At 39.1% G+C, this 19,674-nt stretch overlaps 1 protein-coding gene across 1 annotated transcript; it reads left to right on the top strand.

Annotated features, from left to right (window-relative positions):
- Positions 1–3,633: 3,633 nt before the first annotated feature.
- On the top strand, positions 3,634–18,368 carry LOC115917892. The gene is made up of 5 exons (XM_030996775.1): positions 3,634–3,929; positions 13,450–13,656; positions 14,477–15,871; positions 16,476–16,663; positions 18,086–18,368. Exons 3-5 carry the CDS (start codon positions 14,477–14,479, stop codon positions 18,294–18,296), a joined length of 1,794 nt encoding a protein of 597 aa, XP_030852635.1. The 5' UTR covers positions 3,634–3,929; positions 13,450–13,656; the 3' UTR covers positions 18,297–18,368.
- The last annotated feature ends 1,306 nt before the right edge of the window (positions 18,369–19,674 follow it).

The following is a 19,674-nucleotide window of genomic DNA, read 5'->3' as shown; positions in this document are numbered from 1 at the left end:
TACTAATAATAATAATAATATTTAATTTTTATATAGCGCTTAATACAAATGTCTCTAAGTGCTTTACAAATATACTATTACCATATTGCAATTACATGTATTTGTTTAAAAAACAAAGTTTAATCACAAACTCTATTAAAACACAAATTCTATTAAAACAAGAATTCTTTTTGAAATAACACCTGTCATTACTTCCATTCCTTCCGAGTACTGCAAAACACAAAACGAAGAAACATAATTCTACATTGATTTGTTTTCTTCTCTGTTAGTAAAAGAAAATGTATTCAATCATCTCAACGGATCATGATTAACATTCTTGTTTCATGATCATTATTAAATATGTCAATCTTTTCTTTAGAGTTTTTCTGCACTTTTTCAGAATACTTTCTTATATATCTGTAAATGTATTGTTACTGAAAAGAAACACTTTTCTGCCATTGGCCAATGAATAAAGAGAAATTTATGAATTTAAACTATGATGTACAGTGTTCTTTTTCCCCGTCTCTCTCTCTCTCTCTCTCTCTCTCTCTCTCTCTCTCTCTCTCTCTCTCTTGTGTCTGTATATTTCACCAAGCCTTTAAGTTAAGGCCTTTTGAACAAAGAGGTAGGTAATGTATTTATTTCTATTTGCCAACCTAGATAATAATTAAAACTGGCTCGTAATAGAAAGTTAGATACATCACAATTATTCGTCATCACATTGTGAAAGATAGATATTTAAACTAAAAAAGTGATGAGCCTAGGACACTGAATCTACTCGGACAATGCCTATAGATAAAGGTAAAGTTGGTTGTAACCAAAAATTGATCCCAAATTCAAAACGTATAACTTTAATTGTGGAGTGGAATGACATTGCAAGAGTGTGATAGAATATCAGAGGCTGGAGATGTGTGGAGAAATGTTGCAATCAACCTTGGAAGTGGGAGAAGATCGAGAAGATGCCTTGATAGATGGAATGCACACTACAGTTGTATATATTTAAGGATCAACAACAGGTCTTGACGAATAATTGTCACATTCACAACAAGGAAATACTCAAATAAGACATTATCTGCCCTTAAAACATTGACACTTCCCTTAAGATTAAAAAAACATTCTATGTGCTTGTAGGGACCAAAGCCAAAAGCCCATTTTGATGCTGGGTTTATGCTTCTGTCCGAAATCGGTTTTAACAAAGGAAGCTAGTTAGAGCTCCAAGTTTACTTTTGTTAAACGTGATTTTTTAGGCACAGGGACCCCTTAAACAAATTAGTAGAATACAGACCGATGTGCTTAATGATGCCTTTGTTATATTGTTAAAACTCGAATCAAACCAGCTTCCGAAAATCGGAGCGACCTCTTGAAAAGCGTCGCTGTTGTCTTAATAATGGGGCTTCAACCCCTCGACACTTGCTAAATGTTGACATGCTATTCACAGTTCGTTAAAGCACCATTCATATTTCGATCTCTATTTTGTGGGTCATCTGAAGTTCTTCTCTCGACTTTTTATCCGATTAAATCGTATGAAGTGGAGCGTGGAAGCCCACTTAACGCTTTTATACACAACTCCTCCTTTAAGTCGCCCCTTTAAGGTCTCCTCACCCTTGAAAGCGGAACGCCTCTTCAGACTGTTTGACTAAAATTATATTGGTCTGGTCCCCGTCTTATAAAGAGTTGCGATCGCAACTATGTATATAAGAGATAGGAGACTGCAAACTTGCGATTGATTATAGGAATTGCGATTGATTAGGATCAATCGCAACTCTTTATAAGACGTGGCCAATATTTCTTTTAGAACAAGTTAGTGATGTTCTCCCGTAGAGCAAAAAAAAACTGAGCTTTTTATATACTCGACGGTCAATGGAGATGTGGAATTAAACTCCATATGAAAGGCCATCGCCCAAATGGCTTCTTAGTTCGATCATCGTACACTATAAGATATTGAAGTATATTAATTAAATAAAATGGCCTAAGATGGACACCATTTCATCCATTTGGTTGTATTCAGCAATATTAAAAAAGAGAGAAGCAGCATGTTGAACACTCAACGTTGATAAAACTGTTCCGTGTTGCAAGAGAGAGAGAAAGCAAATTATCTTTATGGGATTTTTTTTTTACACAGATCAACACTGAACTTGATTTTGAACAGCGGTGTAATAAGCATTTTTCCTTTAGTTCACATTCATTGAATACGTCATGATATAAGAGCATACATAATATTATTTATTACTTGAACTTTCTTTTCAAATGTAATGAAATAAGTATATTACGGAGGAGTTCTCAAGTTCTTTAATGAATAACTAAAAGCTATATTCTTCACATGTGCTTCTATCATAATACGGTTTATTGGTCCCATAAATAAAAGACTTATTTGTCACCCCTCCACTCGCACCGAGGTCCATGATTATCCATCAATTACAAATGTTTTCCTTTGGGTAGCCCGAACGGGCAACGGACAAAAGAGCGCGCACTCCAATCCTCCTTGTTAAACAGTGATGCGAGTGATGAAAGAAGAGATGCGGTTTTAACATCAAACGAAGCCCCAGAAAGGAGGGGGATTGAGAAGTGGAAGGGGGGTATTGACAATAACTTCTTCAAACGGCGTGTCATTAGATCAACATTATTCAAATCCGTGTGTCAATATGATTTTTGTCTAGCGCTTCTCCCATAGTTGTCGCCTGTGATATTGTGATGCAAAAATACCTGTCCTCGCCAAGTCGATGGAGAAGCGTTCAGAGACAATTACATTAAAATGGCCTGCGAAGCAATGGATGGCGGCATGTTGATAAGAAACGCGTCCTTGTGAAGTTATTCATTTTACCTCACATGAGAGCTTTTGATAAACATTTCGACTCCCATCATATAGATTTAAACCCGAATAAAACGTTAAAACATTAATGTGCTAAAATGAATAATATATGTTAACATATGATATTCCCTACCTCTCTAACGGGTTCCTGCTCTTTCTTTGCCACTCTGTTTCTTCACCTAAGCTTCCACCACTCCAAATAATGTTCATTCGACTATACCCCCCCCCCCTATTTCTCTCCCTCTCTCTCTCTCTCTCTCTCTCTCTCTTTCTCTCTCTCTCTCTCTCTCTCTCTCTCTCCCTCCCTCTCTCTATCTCGATCTCTTCATCCCTCTCTCTATCTCGATCTCTTCATCCCCATCACGTTTAGGCTAACTGGTTGAACTCGAGCCTGAACCCGAACTCTCCCTCATATTTCTAAATATACAAAATCTTTATAAAACTAAACACTGGTTGCACGAATGTTTCAATAAACATATCCCCATGACCTAAACTTTATCCGGAACGTACTTGCACATGTACAGGTCCAAGGTGATCTAAGCGCAGAAATCAGGGAGGGGGGAGGGGTATAGGCACAATAAGATACAGTATCATTTCTAGGAATGATGTAGAGCATTTTTTTTTTTGTTAGTAGTATAGATTATTATTAACAATGAATAAAAGGTATAAGGCCTAGACTGAAAATGGTCTGCATCATTCCTGCAGAAAATATTAATTATTCTAAAAAAAAATCTTTTCCAAATCGAGGTTAAAATCATGTTCCTCTACACCCCGACTTTTCTGAATCACCGAATGTTACACCCCCCCCCCCCCCCCACCACCACCACCACCACCACCACCACCAATACCACTACTACCATCTTAGGAGCGAGACGGTATTTCCAATCAGGACACCTTTTCCTCCTCAAAAACAATTTGCCATGGAACTCCGTTTACCATAGGGAGTCGATCTTCGTCGTGTACTGTTGCATGTCTCGCAAGGGCGATCAACTCTCATTCAACAACCCAAAACTGATTCAAGTCAGACGGGTTTTTCTATTTTTTTAAACAAACATTTATTGTCACAGTGTCGCAGAAGAGGGGTATTCAACACCGGCACAGCGAGACGGATACTTCATATTCAATTTGTCTTGAAGAAAAGGTAAGTCATTCATTTACAATATTTGAATAAGTGACATGCATGATATGCCATTTCTCAAACTTCAAAGACATGTGTATACGCACTATAATTACCAGCAGAGCGAAAATTGGAGGTCCATTTAGATGACAGTCTACAGGCACAGACACCTAGGGCCCACCTACATACCTATATTTTTCAATAAGCTCTTGTTTACATTCATTCGTCGAGTACATAATATGCATCCGACCAGGCTTGGTGCAATCGGGGTTTCTTTTCATAAAACTGAATAGAAAGATTTATTCCAAGTCATGCGAAATAGATAGATCTATTGTACAAAAAGATATTCACTGCACCTGTTTAGTATTTTCGAAGCAAAAAAATGTATTTGAAGAAAGAAAAAAAAATCGATTATTGTGCCAGAAGTGTAGCATGATTCCCATGTGTTCTGTGTTCTGGGTACTTGAGATATTTCTTCATGTGTAAAATTGAGGCAGGATCATGTATGCATTGAGTTAGAATAGAGATTTTATCAAACCTAGGCCGGACAGGAAGCGATATTGCATTTTTTCATCTCATTTTATCAATTTTGTAACCCATCAAAAGGCAAAACTATTGGAAACAAGGGAACTTCGAGAAGCGCTGTTTTTGTTTTGTTTTGTTTTGTTTCTCTTCAGATCATTAAGTCATAGGTCCATGGTTGGGTCAAACTCGAGAAGCTTTGGTATCAATACGAAAAACATTCACGTATATGAAAATAAGTTTAGGCTATAATTATACGTCAATCCTGAACTGTACAGGTCTCGATTCATCATACATGTAGTTAGTATAGACAGGGATATCTGATATCCCTTGTATAGGCCTATACTCTTAATCATGCCTTCTATTGAGACATGCAGAGTCTAATGTTTCGTCACGCGTCGCGCATTTCTTCAAAGAGTTTACTCTCTTTTTTGTCTATACTTCATCAGTAGACAATCGTCCTTTTTCTTCTTCAGTTTAATCGTGGTATCATGCAGACGACAGATTACCAAACTAGGACAAAAGACGTTTCCCTCCTAAACTCAAAGTTCATGTTGACCATACTGTTCAGTGAGTCACCTTGTGTCTCTGCTCTCTGGTATTAAACACCTCAGTCACACTGGCAAACTGACTCCAAACCGACTAATTATTTTCCATTCGGGGTAATGTAATTATTTTGTTCACTTTGTTGTCGGTTTCATCGTTGAGACTAGTGTCACACCGTTAAACAGACTCCAAAAACCGACCGATTCATTTCCATTCGGGAAAATGTAATTATTTTGTTCACTTTGTTGTCGGTTTCATCGTTGTGACTAGTGCATGTCACACCGTTAAACCGACTCCAAAACCGACCGATTCAGGATAATGTAATTAATTGGTTCGCTATGTTGTCGGTTTCATCGTTGTGACTATAGTGTCACACCATCAAACCGACTCCAAAACTGACCGTTTCGATTCCATCCGGGGTAATGTAATTATTTTGTTCACTTTGTTGTCGGTTTCATCGTTGTGACTAGTGTCACACCGTTAAACCAACCCCAAAACCGACCGATTCATTTCCATTCGGGATAATGCAATTAAATGGTTCGGTCTGGTGTCGGTGTCGTTGGTATGACTCGGGTATATCGAGGACAAACATAGAATCCCAACCCGTCACACATGGTTGGCCTAAATGTACACATGCTGTGAGGACTTTCTTCCTTGCTGTGTAGCATTTCCTTTTTTAAACCCGAGTTTATTAATCATCTCTTATTTTAGTCTTGAAGACTCACTCCAAAACATTCTTTATCATTTTGGTAATGGTTATTTGGGGTTGCGGTTAAAGTGCTTGATTTATTTGAATTTGAATAAAGAGAGTGCTGGTTCTAGTATGTGCCCGATGCCCGTGTATCCACAGACTAGGCAGTAATTTACAGTTACCTCTCTCTACCCATGTGTAGGGAATGGGAAACTGGTAGGAAGGTAACATATCATCAGAGCTACGTTCTCAAAACTCTGGCTTACTTGTTACTCCTATAGGGTTAAACAAATTGGGGGAGGGGGAAGCAAACCTTCGCTCATGCTGGGCCTTCATTATGGAATACTCTCCCTCAATGTATTAAGAATAGGAGTTCTGCTGAAGTGTTGAAAACAATCTTAAGAAATATCTGTTTAATTTAGCTTATAATTGATTACCATTACCGTTCATGTCTTTCCCTTTCCTATTGCACTTTATATGTATCGTGTATTTCATTTTTAGCACAAGCTTCGCCTTGAGCATTTGACTGTCAAGTGGATTTGGCGCCTTATAAATCTTATGTATTATTATTATTAAGCAACAACCTTAACATTTAGTAGGCAAGCTTCCATCCATCCACTACTGTGGTCTTGGTTGGTAGAAGCCTAAAGTACAAGTTATGATTACCTCAACCAATGAAAGTTCTATATATCATTGATAGGTGCTCCCAGAATGGTGATAGTCGAGACTAAAACGGTGTTAATGATGCTTTCATTTGGGCGCCATTTTGGGGGAGATGTGTACAAGATGCACATATATTTCTGCTTTAAGAAAAGAGGAGTATACCAGGAGATATAGAACTGGAGATTCACTGCTGTAATTCCTATCAACTAACAGTTTTGAAAAGATTATTGCACATCGACTCAGCTTAGAACCCTGGACCGTCGATGTCTCTTCTCTTAACAGTGAAGCTTTAAACTTCCTGGTGATATAGTGTTATTGCACAACACCTAATGAAAAGGGGAAGGGTATATTTGGCGGTTCCACTTGAGGGGATAGAAGAAATGGTTCTGCCTATAGATACAGTTAGGGAAATGGATCTAATGTAATACAGAAATATATCTTTAGAAGGCACTTATAAAAGAAACGATTGCAGTTTATTGCGTTCAATTATTGTAAATAGTGCTTATTGTCTCCCTTGAAATCTGTTTTTCAGCTTTGATTTATAGAACCACTCCTGAAGGTATTGTGCTAAATGGGATGTAATTTAATTGTTAAACCCTCCCCACATTTTTCCTTTTCAAATCTATGAATATTCAAGATTGCTAAGCCACATATAGCTGGTGTCCCGATTATGATCACAGCGTTGTGATTGATGAAATAGTAGCACAAAACTATTTAATCGCACTCCCTAAAATTGAGAGGAGATCAATCATATCATTTATGAATACAAGCGACCTTGGTCATTTCCAACATGCATATAAACACGCCCATCGTGAAAAGAAATACGAATGCATTCCCATTATTCAAATATGAAAATAGCTTATCGGGGCAAACACAATATATGAGTTTTCGCATGTTCCCACGAACAAAGTCCACCGTGCTCTGAGCATCCTGCCGATTAGTGAGGGGGCATGGGGGCACTGGAGCCCATACCCCCTCCAATTAAATGACAAAAATCGAAAGCAGGGGCAAAACGGAGTGGGGAGATGGGTGAAACGGAAGAAGGGATGAAACTAGAAAGATATCACGAACCGCTCTCCCAGACGCGCGCTCACCGACTTGGTCGCTTCCCTTTTATCCGACCAGACCAATGACCCCGTAGCTTCCCAACCCCCACCCCACCCCCCCCCCCCATGACTGAACCCACGCTACTCCACTGATTACACAATGAATGGATGTGGTTCATACTTCATAAAAATGTACCCAGTAACATAACATGCCTATCTAGAATGGGGACTTTATTACGCATAAGCATATTGGCATGTAGCCTTAAAGGTGAAATCCTACCTGATATTGAGTTGGTTTGAATAGAAGAAAAACAAAATGAGAGGAACGGATCAGTGAAATTTTGAGTAAATTCCGATTAAAAATATGTAAATTATTTGTTTTAAAGTTGCAATTAATCAAACTCAAATTGGTAAATCTGTGACGTATTTTGTGAGCTCCCCCCCCCCCCCCCCTCCCATTTGCTTTATACATGTACATACAATTTCATTAACTTTCATCCTCTTCATTATTGATAACGGAATACTTTTTATTCTTACCTGGGTTTTATAGAAACATATCTGCAATAATTATATTTAGGGCGCAAGTATAATTGCCAGTTTTCTTGAGGGAAAATGTAAATTTCTGTTTGTTTGTTATTTAGTACAGAGGAAATGAGAGGGGAGCTTACAAGATACGTCACAGAGCTGCCAATTTGTGTTCGATTGAAGGCAACTTCAAAAACTCATAAGTTTCTTATCTTAGTTCAGTTTTTGTTCAAATTTTCATTGACCCGTTTCTCTCATGTTTCTGTTCAATTCAAACAAACTTAATATCAGGGTGGACTTCCCCTTTAAAAGCGTATATCTTGCATACAGGTTTATATCCTCTCTAAAGTGTTGAAAGCCCCCAAAATTTGATGTTAATGTGAAAGGAATGTCATTTAAGACACACTTTCACAAAGATTCCCCCCATCCAAAAAAAAATACGACATCCTCTTTCACCTTATGATACAATTTAAGTAAACTTTTGCCATCAATTTTTTTTGGCGAATTTGGGGATCCCAAAACTTTAAAGGGGCTTTAATACCAGACCCCCCCCCTCTTTCTCTCTCTCTCTCTCTCTCTCTCTCTCTCTCTCTCTCTCTCTTTCTCTCTCTATCTTCATCTTTCCCTCTCTCTCTGCTGCCCTACTTTCCTTTCTTTCAAACGTCAATCGACCAACATCCAAAGTTATTGGCAGTTCCCTTTTCTCAATCTGCTCGCAGACTTTTGGCCTACTGTACAACCCTCAACCCTGCAGCTTTCTTTCTTCATCTTTTTACAGCTGTATTGTACTCCAAACCTACACAAGTCCAGACCAGCATGTGCCCAATATTTCCCCTATCAATTTTCATTATTATTCTCATCTTTCCCGTGTCCCGATCGGAGAGGAAATCAGAGACTCATTTTTTTTTAACAAATAGGAAACACGTGCACGGAAATCAAAGCAGACAGACTCGAAGTCCTGCTGTTTGATTAGTTTGTTATGATCCAGTTAAGGATGTCTAAAGTAGGGAAATTAATCTTACCAAGAAAGAATTATCAAGAAAGTATTAGATGTTCAATTTCATGTTGTAAGATTGTGTGATATACCTGTTTCAAATAATATTGCTAGACAATGGTCCCCCCCCCCTCCCCCCGTTGTCCGGATATGAGGTAGGCTAACGATTGCTGAATTATTGGGGGGGGGGGGCTGCAGCACCTTGCCTCCTCCCGCCCGCTCACACATTTATACTTTGTATTATTAGTTTGACGCCATATCGCATACTACCCCCACTGTCCCCTGGCCACTCAATCATGTAAACAGGTAAGCTTAAACCTTGTCAAAAATGACTTGCACATGGCGAAGAGGTTTCCTATAAACAGGGGGGGGGGATCGAACCGAATCCTCAATTCAGGAATTTGAGGGGGTTAGGGGAGGGGTGAGAGGGGGGGGGGGGCTCAAAACATAAAGCTATGTGGCTAGACAGGTTCAATGTACCTCCTTAAGAAGAAAAACCCGATCCTGCAATAAATCTAACTTAATGTCTGGGATCAGACGAGCAAAACATGTATTCATGTTCAACTTTATCCAACATATAATGTTCGGGTCGAAAGTCATGATCGTTCGTGGTAATTTGCGAAATGAGAAAAATGAAACGGTCGATTTCGCACCGGTATATAGCAAGTAGAATATGTTCGAATTATCCTCACGTTTCCGAGCTTCTGAATATTGAATTTTCTCTCATAATTATTGTAAACTTTTGTTTTCTTTTGTTTTGGGGGGAAGGGGACTTCAAAAACGTAGTTTCAAATTGGAATCACAGATTTCTAGTAATATAGTGCAAACTTAAGAGAAAAAAAATATGCGCCAGTTCATTACATTTTCCCTTCTCTTTGCACCTTGCTTGGGAAGTAATTCGTCTTTTTTTCACCTGTGCAATGAAATGAGTACAGTATAGGCCCTACTAGTATATCATATAGTTTTAGCTTTTTTTTTTTCATTGGGGGAGGGATTGTTTGTTTGTTTCGTTTTATTTTCATCCTACCGGTAAAATTAAAAAAGAAGATATCAGGAGCGTACTTTCAGTTGTGTGAAGACGTACTAGATTTTGAAATAACTTATGGAATGCATTATCGGTAGACATGTTTATGGTTTATCGCTAACCTTTGACATACATAGTCATTTAGGGAACACATTTTTGCCGAAAATGTGATGTTTACCGAATTACCGACATGAAAAGCTTGAACCCAACTGTAATAGAAAATTGTATGTCTATATCAAATTGGCAAGGCAACATTTGTGCGCTTGTCATACGATACCTTTTCGTATGGTAATGGGTTTTTGTTATGGCAGAAAATGTTTATAAATTGGGTATTCATGTTTCCCTCCATGGGGGCGTAACGATGTAAGGAGATTCTCTGATCGATTGAAGAACGGACTTGACAGCTATAACGGTTACCATGGTTACCAGGTCGTTGTATTCCCCTTTCTCCATCATCTTGTTCATATCTTCTTCTACTTACTCTTTTTTTTGTCTTATCCTCCTCCTTCTTGTTTTGTTTTCTTATTCCTTTTTCTTTTTCTAGTTCATCTCCTTCTTCATCCTTCTTCTATTTGTTTTGGTATCTTTGTATTCCTAGCTTCTTCCTTCTCTGTTTATTCTCCTCTGTAATCTTACTTTTTGCCATGTATTTCTCCGTGAACGTTATGACTTGGTATTGAGCAAGTCTACCAATGAGGAAGTATTATTTTGTTTAGTTCGCTTGAAAGTACATTTTATTTCGACCTATATTGTGTAGTACCACTCGCCCCCGAATTCGAAGAAAAATTGTTTTCGGTTTATTTTAGATGTATCATTACCCTATTGACGCCATGCATTAATGACACAAGCTGCTTGCGATTCTTTAACATTACATCCGTCGCACACGAAACGTCATTAATTTTGTCTGACGTAAGAGCTCCTTAGGGACCGGTGCCATCATCGAATGAGGGTTAAATTGCAGAACAAATTATTATTAAATGAACAACCACACCTTTGCCTATAACAGCTAGCGTTGATTGTATTCATAGCTCCTGGAGTAATTAGCGCAGGTAATCGCGTAATCGAAATGACGCCTCGTGCACAAAGGTTCTTAGACAGCTGCGATATATTCACCATCAAGCTTGACTTTAAGACATAATTATTACCTCAATGCCTCACGAGGTGAATTTTAGCGGCTGAATGCAACCCTGTCCTTTGACATATTATCCTACGGAATTCTGTGATGTCCCACAAAACATTGGGATATTCTACGATCTACTAAATATTGCGAAATCCTACGAAATTATACGATATCCTACGAAATATTACGATATCTTACAACCTTGCGATATCTGTCAACACTTTTTTCATTCAGAAAAAATATGTAAATAATATCGTATGCTATCGCATGTTATGCCAGCAAATCTTAAGGAATGGTAAGCATTTACACATCTTCTAAAGGGGCCTTTAGAACAGACTCGCTTCTCGTCCTCGGCTTGTGAATGAACAGAGGAGCCCCCGCCTTGGCCATGCCCCTCTTCCTACCCCCTTCCCTTAGCTCCATGGCTTCAATCAGACTTTGGTCTACATGCCCGGGTCATCTCAGCACGATTTCTTTCTCAACTTGTTCCAGCTGTGTGCATACGTCATAATAGGTTGATTTGGCCGAGGCGGGGAGTGCGGTGTAGAAACTCGGCCAATGTGGATTGAGGGAGATTGGAGACTGACACTTCACATCCCTTCACGTACTTAGGTCGTCGTGAAGGGAGGTAACTTTGTGAAATCGTGGAAGACAAACGATGCAAAATTTGAATATTTTACAGGTCTTGGGAACCGGATTGTCCGTGTGCAAAGAGCAAGAATTATGTTAACGCACATACTCCAACACAAAGTTAACGCTCTTCTATAACTCTCAATAATCATTTTTAACACGCTAAATCTCACACTCTGAATGAGAGGTCTGCATGGTGGACCAGTAAAGGGGTTCACTGCCTCTCTTTAATCTAAATACATAGTCAATTAACATAATTCAGTATAACAAGTTATTAATATCAACCGACACCTGTATATGACACAGTAAACACAAATACTATTATATCCAGGAATTATATTTTATATTTTACATAATCGTTTTATATTGCATATCGATCAATGTCCACTTAGTGGTGTCTATTGAGGAACCCAAGTAAAAGCCACCGTGCAATGTATCATAAATTTGCAGTACATTACACAATGTCTTTCTTGCATTATAAAGCATTGTTGCTTTCTGGGATTCCCCGCCTCCTTTATCACATAGCAATATAAATATCTGAAAAGGATGTTAATGCTCTTTTAATTTGACTTTATTGGACTTGAACAACGGATACAGTTCAATGAAAGTTCAAGTTCGGTGTGATTATCCTATTCCTGCGTGTTTGTCATTATATATGGCTACGGTACAATTAAAGGAAATGGGCCTTGTCCTTGTGGAGTTATAAATCATGACAATGCATGCAGTGATATTGCTACTAGTAATCAGTGTTATGCCGATAATTTTAATGCAACGAGGCATAAATGACAATGCCAAATTGGAGTCAGATTCATAAAAACGCATAACCATCACGATATGAAATAATTGTGTTGAGTTAAACGACGCGGCTTCACCCTTCCCGCTTTTCACAGGGCGCTCTTTCATAATGGCAAACATTTGGGTCTGTATATTATTCCATTCATACGTGACTGACTGCCATTATGGCGGGCTTCCTTTGCTCAGCTAATGTTGTGTGGAGTTGATGACAGACTGCACATTCCTCTGTGATCGATAATCATGTACATGCAATCGTTATATCTGATCAGACGGCCGGCTTCAGGCGGAAGGAAATGTTGTATCTTTAGAAGTTCAGACGCAGCCAACATTTAATGTGGCGTAAATCATTGGACATTTTATGGAAAGAGACTTCATTATATAATAAAGGTAATACTCGGAGAAAGGGCCTTTGCCGTGCGCCAGAGATGTATTCATACCCAGCTGAATGTTTTTGATAACGTGATTTTAAATTCGCTACGTTGAAAGGAATCCTTTACCAACACGATAGCAGCTACTTTTGAAATATCAACCTCCGGCAATTTCAATTTCATTTACGTATCTGGAGGCGCGATAGCTCAGTCGGTATAGCAGTGGTCTCGTTTTCCGGTGACCCGGGTTCGATACCATGCGCTAGTTCCCTTTGGTAAGGCATTAATCCTCATTACGAGAAGACCTAAAGCCGTCGGCCGTCTGGTTGCTTACTTACAAGCATTTATGCTTTCTTAGCAGTCAGGTAAAATAACCACCACAACCACCACCATCTACAGCTCACGATGTCCCTATGTGTCGACAGCCATGTCCCACAATGCATCACGGGCGTGTGATCATGCTTAGGTACAATAACAGGAAATCGGTGAAAACTTGAAAATACATTACAGCAGAGGTAGCGATCTCGATAAAATACACCGCCTTTAATATTAATGATGAGTTTGAAATATTTGCTTCATCATAAAAATAAGTTTTATTTCTTCCTATTCTCCTTCGCCAGGTGATGCGATTCGACCCTCTAAACAACGGAGATGCTGTGCGTGTTTGAGATCAGAAGAGGAACGAAACGGTTGTCATGGCAACACGCCAAGGGGACCCAGCAATCGGAAATAGAATCTTTGTAGCTGGTTCCTGGATCAAATCATAGCCATCACAATGTTCTCTATCAATCAGTAATTTGGGACCACCGGACCGAGAGTGATCAAATGTGAGTTCGTGATTTTAGTCTCTCTCCCTCTCTCTCTCTCTCTCTTTCCATCTTTCTCCTATCCTACCTCTTTCTCTTTGCACGTGCATTAACATTTTAACTGTGCTCAAGTTGCATGATAATTTTCTCTTGAGAAATCGCTTGATTTATGCCTTTAGCTGATCACTTTTAAGTAATAAACTTGCTTTGGTTTTTATAAAAGTTCAAGGAGCATAACAATCACGTATCATTTGCAGCTGTTAGGAAAATGATATCTTTTCATATTTTTCTGTTGTCTATGTACCATATCATTGGTACCAAGGGACATATCTTTTAAACGCAACCTGGGAAAGGATTTAGAAGAGAAAAAAAACACAGATAAATGTTGAAACTCCGTAGACGAATATTCATATTTTTTTGAATAGCATCTGCGTGTGTCCATAAATATTTCTGCCATGAAACAAGAATGTTGTATAAATTATGTAATCTTGTGGTATTTTATCATTGTGATTTTGTTATGATATAAAAATTATAAAGTTTAAAGAGAGCTGGTGAAAGCAAAACAGAATATCTTTTCATATTCATAATAGAGACAGATTAGTTCACGGGAATATGTTATAACATTTTGCCCCTAGGATGCCGAATTTCTAACTCTTCGCGGTTGACGAAAGTGTTTGAATTAACTTTCTGAAGCTCAAATTAAACATTCTAATCTTAATTTTTTGGGGCAACTATTTTGCGCGTGTTTGAAATTAATGTGTCTTAATGCTGTTGGTTAGTGTAAAGTAGGCCTATCCTATTTAATTTCTCAAACTTCCTTTAATTTCTTTTGCAACAACAGATGTGTCGACTCGTGCTTCGACTCATTGACGTCCATCACTGCTCATGGCGACGATGCGTAACCGTCTTCAGTGTCCTTCTCGTCGTCAACACTGCCTTTCATTGGACCCTGGTCGATGACGTACACTCGCGATCGGGACAGCCCGGCAAACGGAGCGCGATCTCGATGTCGAGGGACGGAGGCGGGTTGCCGTTTCGTGATCGGGTGATCAGCATTAATAAATGGTATGATGACCTGAAGGGCGGAAAACTGGACAGTAAGGGAATCGACTTTGATGATGACCACGAGACCAAAGATGATGCGAATAGGAAAGGAGATGATATGGATACTCTGATTACTTACATAACGAGGAAACCTTCAAACAGACGCCCTCTAGGGGACGTACATTTATACACGAATACAAATTTTGCTGAGTCACACCCGACGCAGACGAAACTTCAAAGGATTCGCGAAGATAAACTCGGGAATCGTCGATTGGTGTCGGCGTCGATCGACAACACTCGGAATGAGAGTGAAATCGTTCGGAAAGTTGAAATAAGTCGAAAGGAAATTGATAGCATGAGGGAAAGAGTTCAGACAAGAAGAAGAGAGATCAGAAACAAGAGCATGACAGAAAGTGTCGAGAATAAGCTTCTCTTTTTGCGGAATTCTAAGATTAAACTAAGGACGGCGCCAACAAAAAGTAGCAACTCAAATAAAGATCGGGTTGTAAAGTTGATACAAACGATTGAGGCTTCAACGGATCGCAAAGTTATAGAAGTTTACTCAAACGAAAAGATTCGTTTCTACAGCCAACCTAGTTGGCTTTATTCAAGTGACTTAGATGCGATGAACTTTTTGGCGGGCTCTTGGGTATTGGGCAGACGACTGGCTCGACACTTCGAGGTACATGTACCTCTATCGGTTAATCGTCTCGTACTCGTCTCGAATGATGAAATTGAACGTCTGGTGGATAATTACGAGCGAAAAGGAGAGAAAGCTGACACTGAAATGGAATGCCATCAATCGCTGCGTACATTGGCTTGTCAAGCGGCATGGTGCTCGATTGATTTAAGCCTGGTGGTGGCATTTCATTTGGACCGGGTAATTGGTTTGAACGTTACTCCCCCGACAGTTGGCCGGGAGCTGCCGCTTGGGACACGGCACCCTCCCGCGTTGCAACATGTCAGCCGATCGAACGAGACGCAGGGCTCCAAATTTGTACTCGACGTTGACCTTCCTGTACGGGTTGTCGCACTCATTGTGACGTCATCAAGGAAGTTACATTCGGGACCTGCTGCTGGGCGAGGGGCCGGCGAACATTACCGCTTTATGACGAGAAAGGCGACGGAAGGCCAATTGGAAGTTTCGTCGGATCTCTCGGAGAAGCTGTTCATCTTTTGTTACCTCTTAAAGGTATTTGCCATTTTGATGGGAAGAAGAGTGGAGCCAAAATTGAAATAGTAGTCAACTAGAAATTATCGTAATTGCTGTTGCTGAAAAATAAAATTCCAAAATGATCATACCCCGTTTCGCCCCCCCCCCGGCCCCTCATTCTCTCTTTTTTCCTATGCCCTTTTATTTCATAACAGGGACTATTTCGTTCTGGAGATATTAAACGTGAACAGGCGGAACGTTAGATTCAAGCAATAAGCCTAATGCATTCCATGCTTGCCATTTTATTCAGGAAGAGATTAATCCGTAAATCATACAACATAAGACCCCCCCTCTCTCTCTCTCTCTCTCTCTCTCTCCCTCCCCCTCTCTCTCCCTCTTCTCTTTCTCTATGGTGATCTTCGCTCAGAGGAAAATGGATACAATTTGAGAGGAAACTTGATTTTGATAATGATGCAGTACTAAATGCTGGAGGGTGGGGGATTCAATAAAAACTCTATTTGTACATGAAAGAAAAAGAGACCTTAACTTAAAGTGCAACTTTTCATGGAAAAAGAAGTCACAATATTAACCACGTAGCTATTTCTAATTTGACTTTTTTTTCCACTTGTTAATTTCTATTTAGATATCAAACTGCAGCACGGATATATGGACAGGATATTTCAACTCTTTGCTTCTCCCTCATCGTTCAAACCACTTGAATGAATCATTAACCGGTTACTGCGATACCAATATAACGTCACCCATCAAAGTCTTCCAATCTTCCATAATCCCCGATCGAATAGACAGTGTTATGCTAAAGAAATTTAAAAGGTAAATGATTTCCTTTTGTTTGTTTTTGATAATGTTTTTCTGTCTTTCTTTGTATTTGATGTAGTAGTACAAGAAGTATTTTTGCCGTGAAAAAGCAAAGACATGAAACATACAAAGCGAAATGTATATAATAAATATACATACGGATGGGTATAGCCCTGCTAGGGGGGGGGGGGGTCCAAAGATTGGCCCTGCGTATCAAAATATTCAATTCCACTCTTACTCTCAAATACAAACTTCGTTTTTATTTTACATTGTTTTACTTCAAGAACAGTTCGCAATTTACAGATCAAACTTTAGTCAAATCTATGTGATATTCAGGCCCTATTTGAAATATGTTTAATCATTCTAAGACAACTACCTTTCTGCAAAACTACCTGTTAAGACATCTTCACCGGACATCTCCACCACACAACTAACGTGGATATCCATCCAAGTCGGGTAGTATTAAAGGAAACCAAAACCTTCATACTAAGTTACTTTTATTGTAAAGTTTAAAAGATTTGAATAAAATCAGTGAAAATTTGAACAAAATCGGGCAAGGAATAAGGAAGTAAGAGCTTTTTGAAATGACTAGTCACTAGAGGGCGGTATTCAATTTGATGACATCATCTGTGAACAACTCTCCATGCCTTTTGTACATAAAATTTCACAATTTTTTTTGTTTTCTTCATATTTATTTGTTTTCTTGATCCGACTTCATAACATGTGAAGTAGAATATCATTTTGCATGCTATATCTTGCTTTCGGGGGAGTACATTATCTCAATCACAAGAAAGAAGGAAACACATGAAATTTGGTGTACAAAAGGCATGGAGAGTTGTCCACAGATGATGTCATCAAATTGAATACCGCCCTCTAGTGACTAGTCATTTCAAAAAGCTCTTACTTCCTTATTCCTTGCCCGATTTTGTTCAATTTTTCCCTGATATTTTTCAAATATCTTAAACTTTACAATAAAAGTAACTTAGTATGAAGGTTTTGGTTTACTTTAAAGATGGAGGTAATTCCTTTGGGGAGTTTCCCGGAAGTGAGAATGGTTCTTGGGTATAGTTGTCTAGGATTAATAATCATTATGGGTAGTTGTCCAGGGGTAGGTGTCCTTGGAATAATGTAGATGTCCGGGGGTATTTTTCCTAGAAATAATGATCCTTATTGGTAGTTGTCCGGGGGTATATTTTTCCTAGGAATAATGATCTTCGTAGGTATTTGTCTGGGGATAATTGTCCTAGGAAAAATTATCCTTTTTGGTAGTTGTCCGAGGGTACTTATCACACGGTCCAGAGATGTCTTTTATTAAGGAATAAGCTAAAACTAAAAATGAACATAGATCTGTAAAGCATATGCTGAATACAATCTATGTGCAAACCGTTGATTTATCATGAATCAACCATTTTCTGCATTTTTATATTCTCTGTCCAGGATATCGAGCGAAAATATGGATCTCCTTCAAGCTGGTCGAATCCGACAGCGACTCCTCCAATCCATCTTCCTGGATCGCATCTTCTGGGCTGAGGCTGGTGGTCGTCACGGCATCGAGATCATTCTCGACATCATTGATGGCCGCGTCAAGGAACTCTTCGAATGGCTCTCACGGTTTTCTAACGCGAGAAAGAAACGACGAAAAATATGATAATGGGACTTTTCCATGGCTTCATCATTATTACCGGTTCTTTTCTGAAATTACAACCAACAAAACATTTCATCTCCCCCTGTAATATCTGATTATTGTTTCAAGAAGTGTAGCTTAAGTTTGTTCTTATTTATTTTTGACAAAGAGTGCTGTGCTGAGGTGTTTTAGTTATTTAAAAATCTAGATTGGCTGAAGGAATATCTCATTGCTGCAATAATATCGCTACACAACTTAGTAAGTAATATTGTATGTTATTTATTTACCATGAAATAGATACTTATGGGCCTGTACAATTGGAATTTCTAATGACAGGTTCATGCATTAGCACTACTGTCTTTTGTAGCTAAGTGTGTATTTATAATTCAACAAGTCATTAGCTGTATGATCGAAATATACATTATCAGCTGCGGATCCGAGATTTTCGAAAAAGGGGGAAGGCTGTAGCTAGCAGGGCCGTAGCCAGAGTTTGGGGGGGGGGGGGGCACGGGGGGGGGGGGGGGGCACATACATGTAATCGATCGACGTCCTGGGGAGGGGTCTAAAAAAAATCAACTAATCTTGGAAGAAAAAAAAATCGGGTGCACGTGCCCCCCCCCCCACCCCGTGCCCTCCCATGCCCCCCCCCCCCCCGTGGCTACGTGCCTGGTAGCTATAGGGGTCCGCCTTAAGTTTCTTAGTGGGGCAAGGCGGCTATCTTGAAGGTTCTGAATTCAGAACCTTCAAGAAAGTCGCCATGAGATAGAAACACCTACTCTCATAGGAAAAATTGTATACAACAAAGAGTTGTCTTGGTAACCACTTTTATCTTTACGAATGGGGTCAAGGGGCCACCTTAAGGCCCCTGATGCGAAAGTTCTAAGTTTTTAACAATTTAGAACCTTTAAGATAGCCGTCACGATCAACAGAAATTGTTATTATCTCCTGGAAATTCACATAGCCCTTATCATTCCTTTTTTTACTAATCATGTTTCTTTCTTTCGTAAAGACAATTTTATAATAGAACTCTTTTGTGGTGTTGTTTTACTTTCCTTTCGAGGTTTTCGTAGGCACATGTCTAGCCAGTCTATATTTGTTTATGATGACATACGTCCAAATCCGTGTCCAAGTTATGAAGTTTCCCAAAAGGTATTCCAATACTCCGCCGTAGACAAGCTGAAATGTGTCCTATTTAATGCTAGCAGATTAGGTAACAAATAAAGCTTGACAAGCTCTACACAATAATGGTCGCTACTCTATGAAAATAATAAATATATCATCAAACGATTATGTCCTAAAAAGTACAAAATATAAAAAAAAAAACCTCTGTCCGATATAAAGCTCATTAAAGAAAAAGAGTATCTCAACAATAAATTGTTTGATATACGGGTTGCCGGGGTTA

The sequence above is a fragment of the Strongylocentrotus purpuratus genome, unplaced genomic scaffold (assembly GCF_000002235.5).
Source record: "Strongylocentrotus purpuratus isolate Spur 01 unplaced genomic scaffold, Spur_5.0 spur5_scaffold_3, whole genome shotgun sequence".
NCBI classification, from domain to species: Eukaryota; Metazoa; Echinodermata; class Echinoidea; order Camarodonta; family Strongylocentrotidae; genus Strongylocentrotus; species Strongylocentrotus purpuratus.
This window is presented reverse-complemented; position numbering and strand designations above follow the sequence as displayed.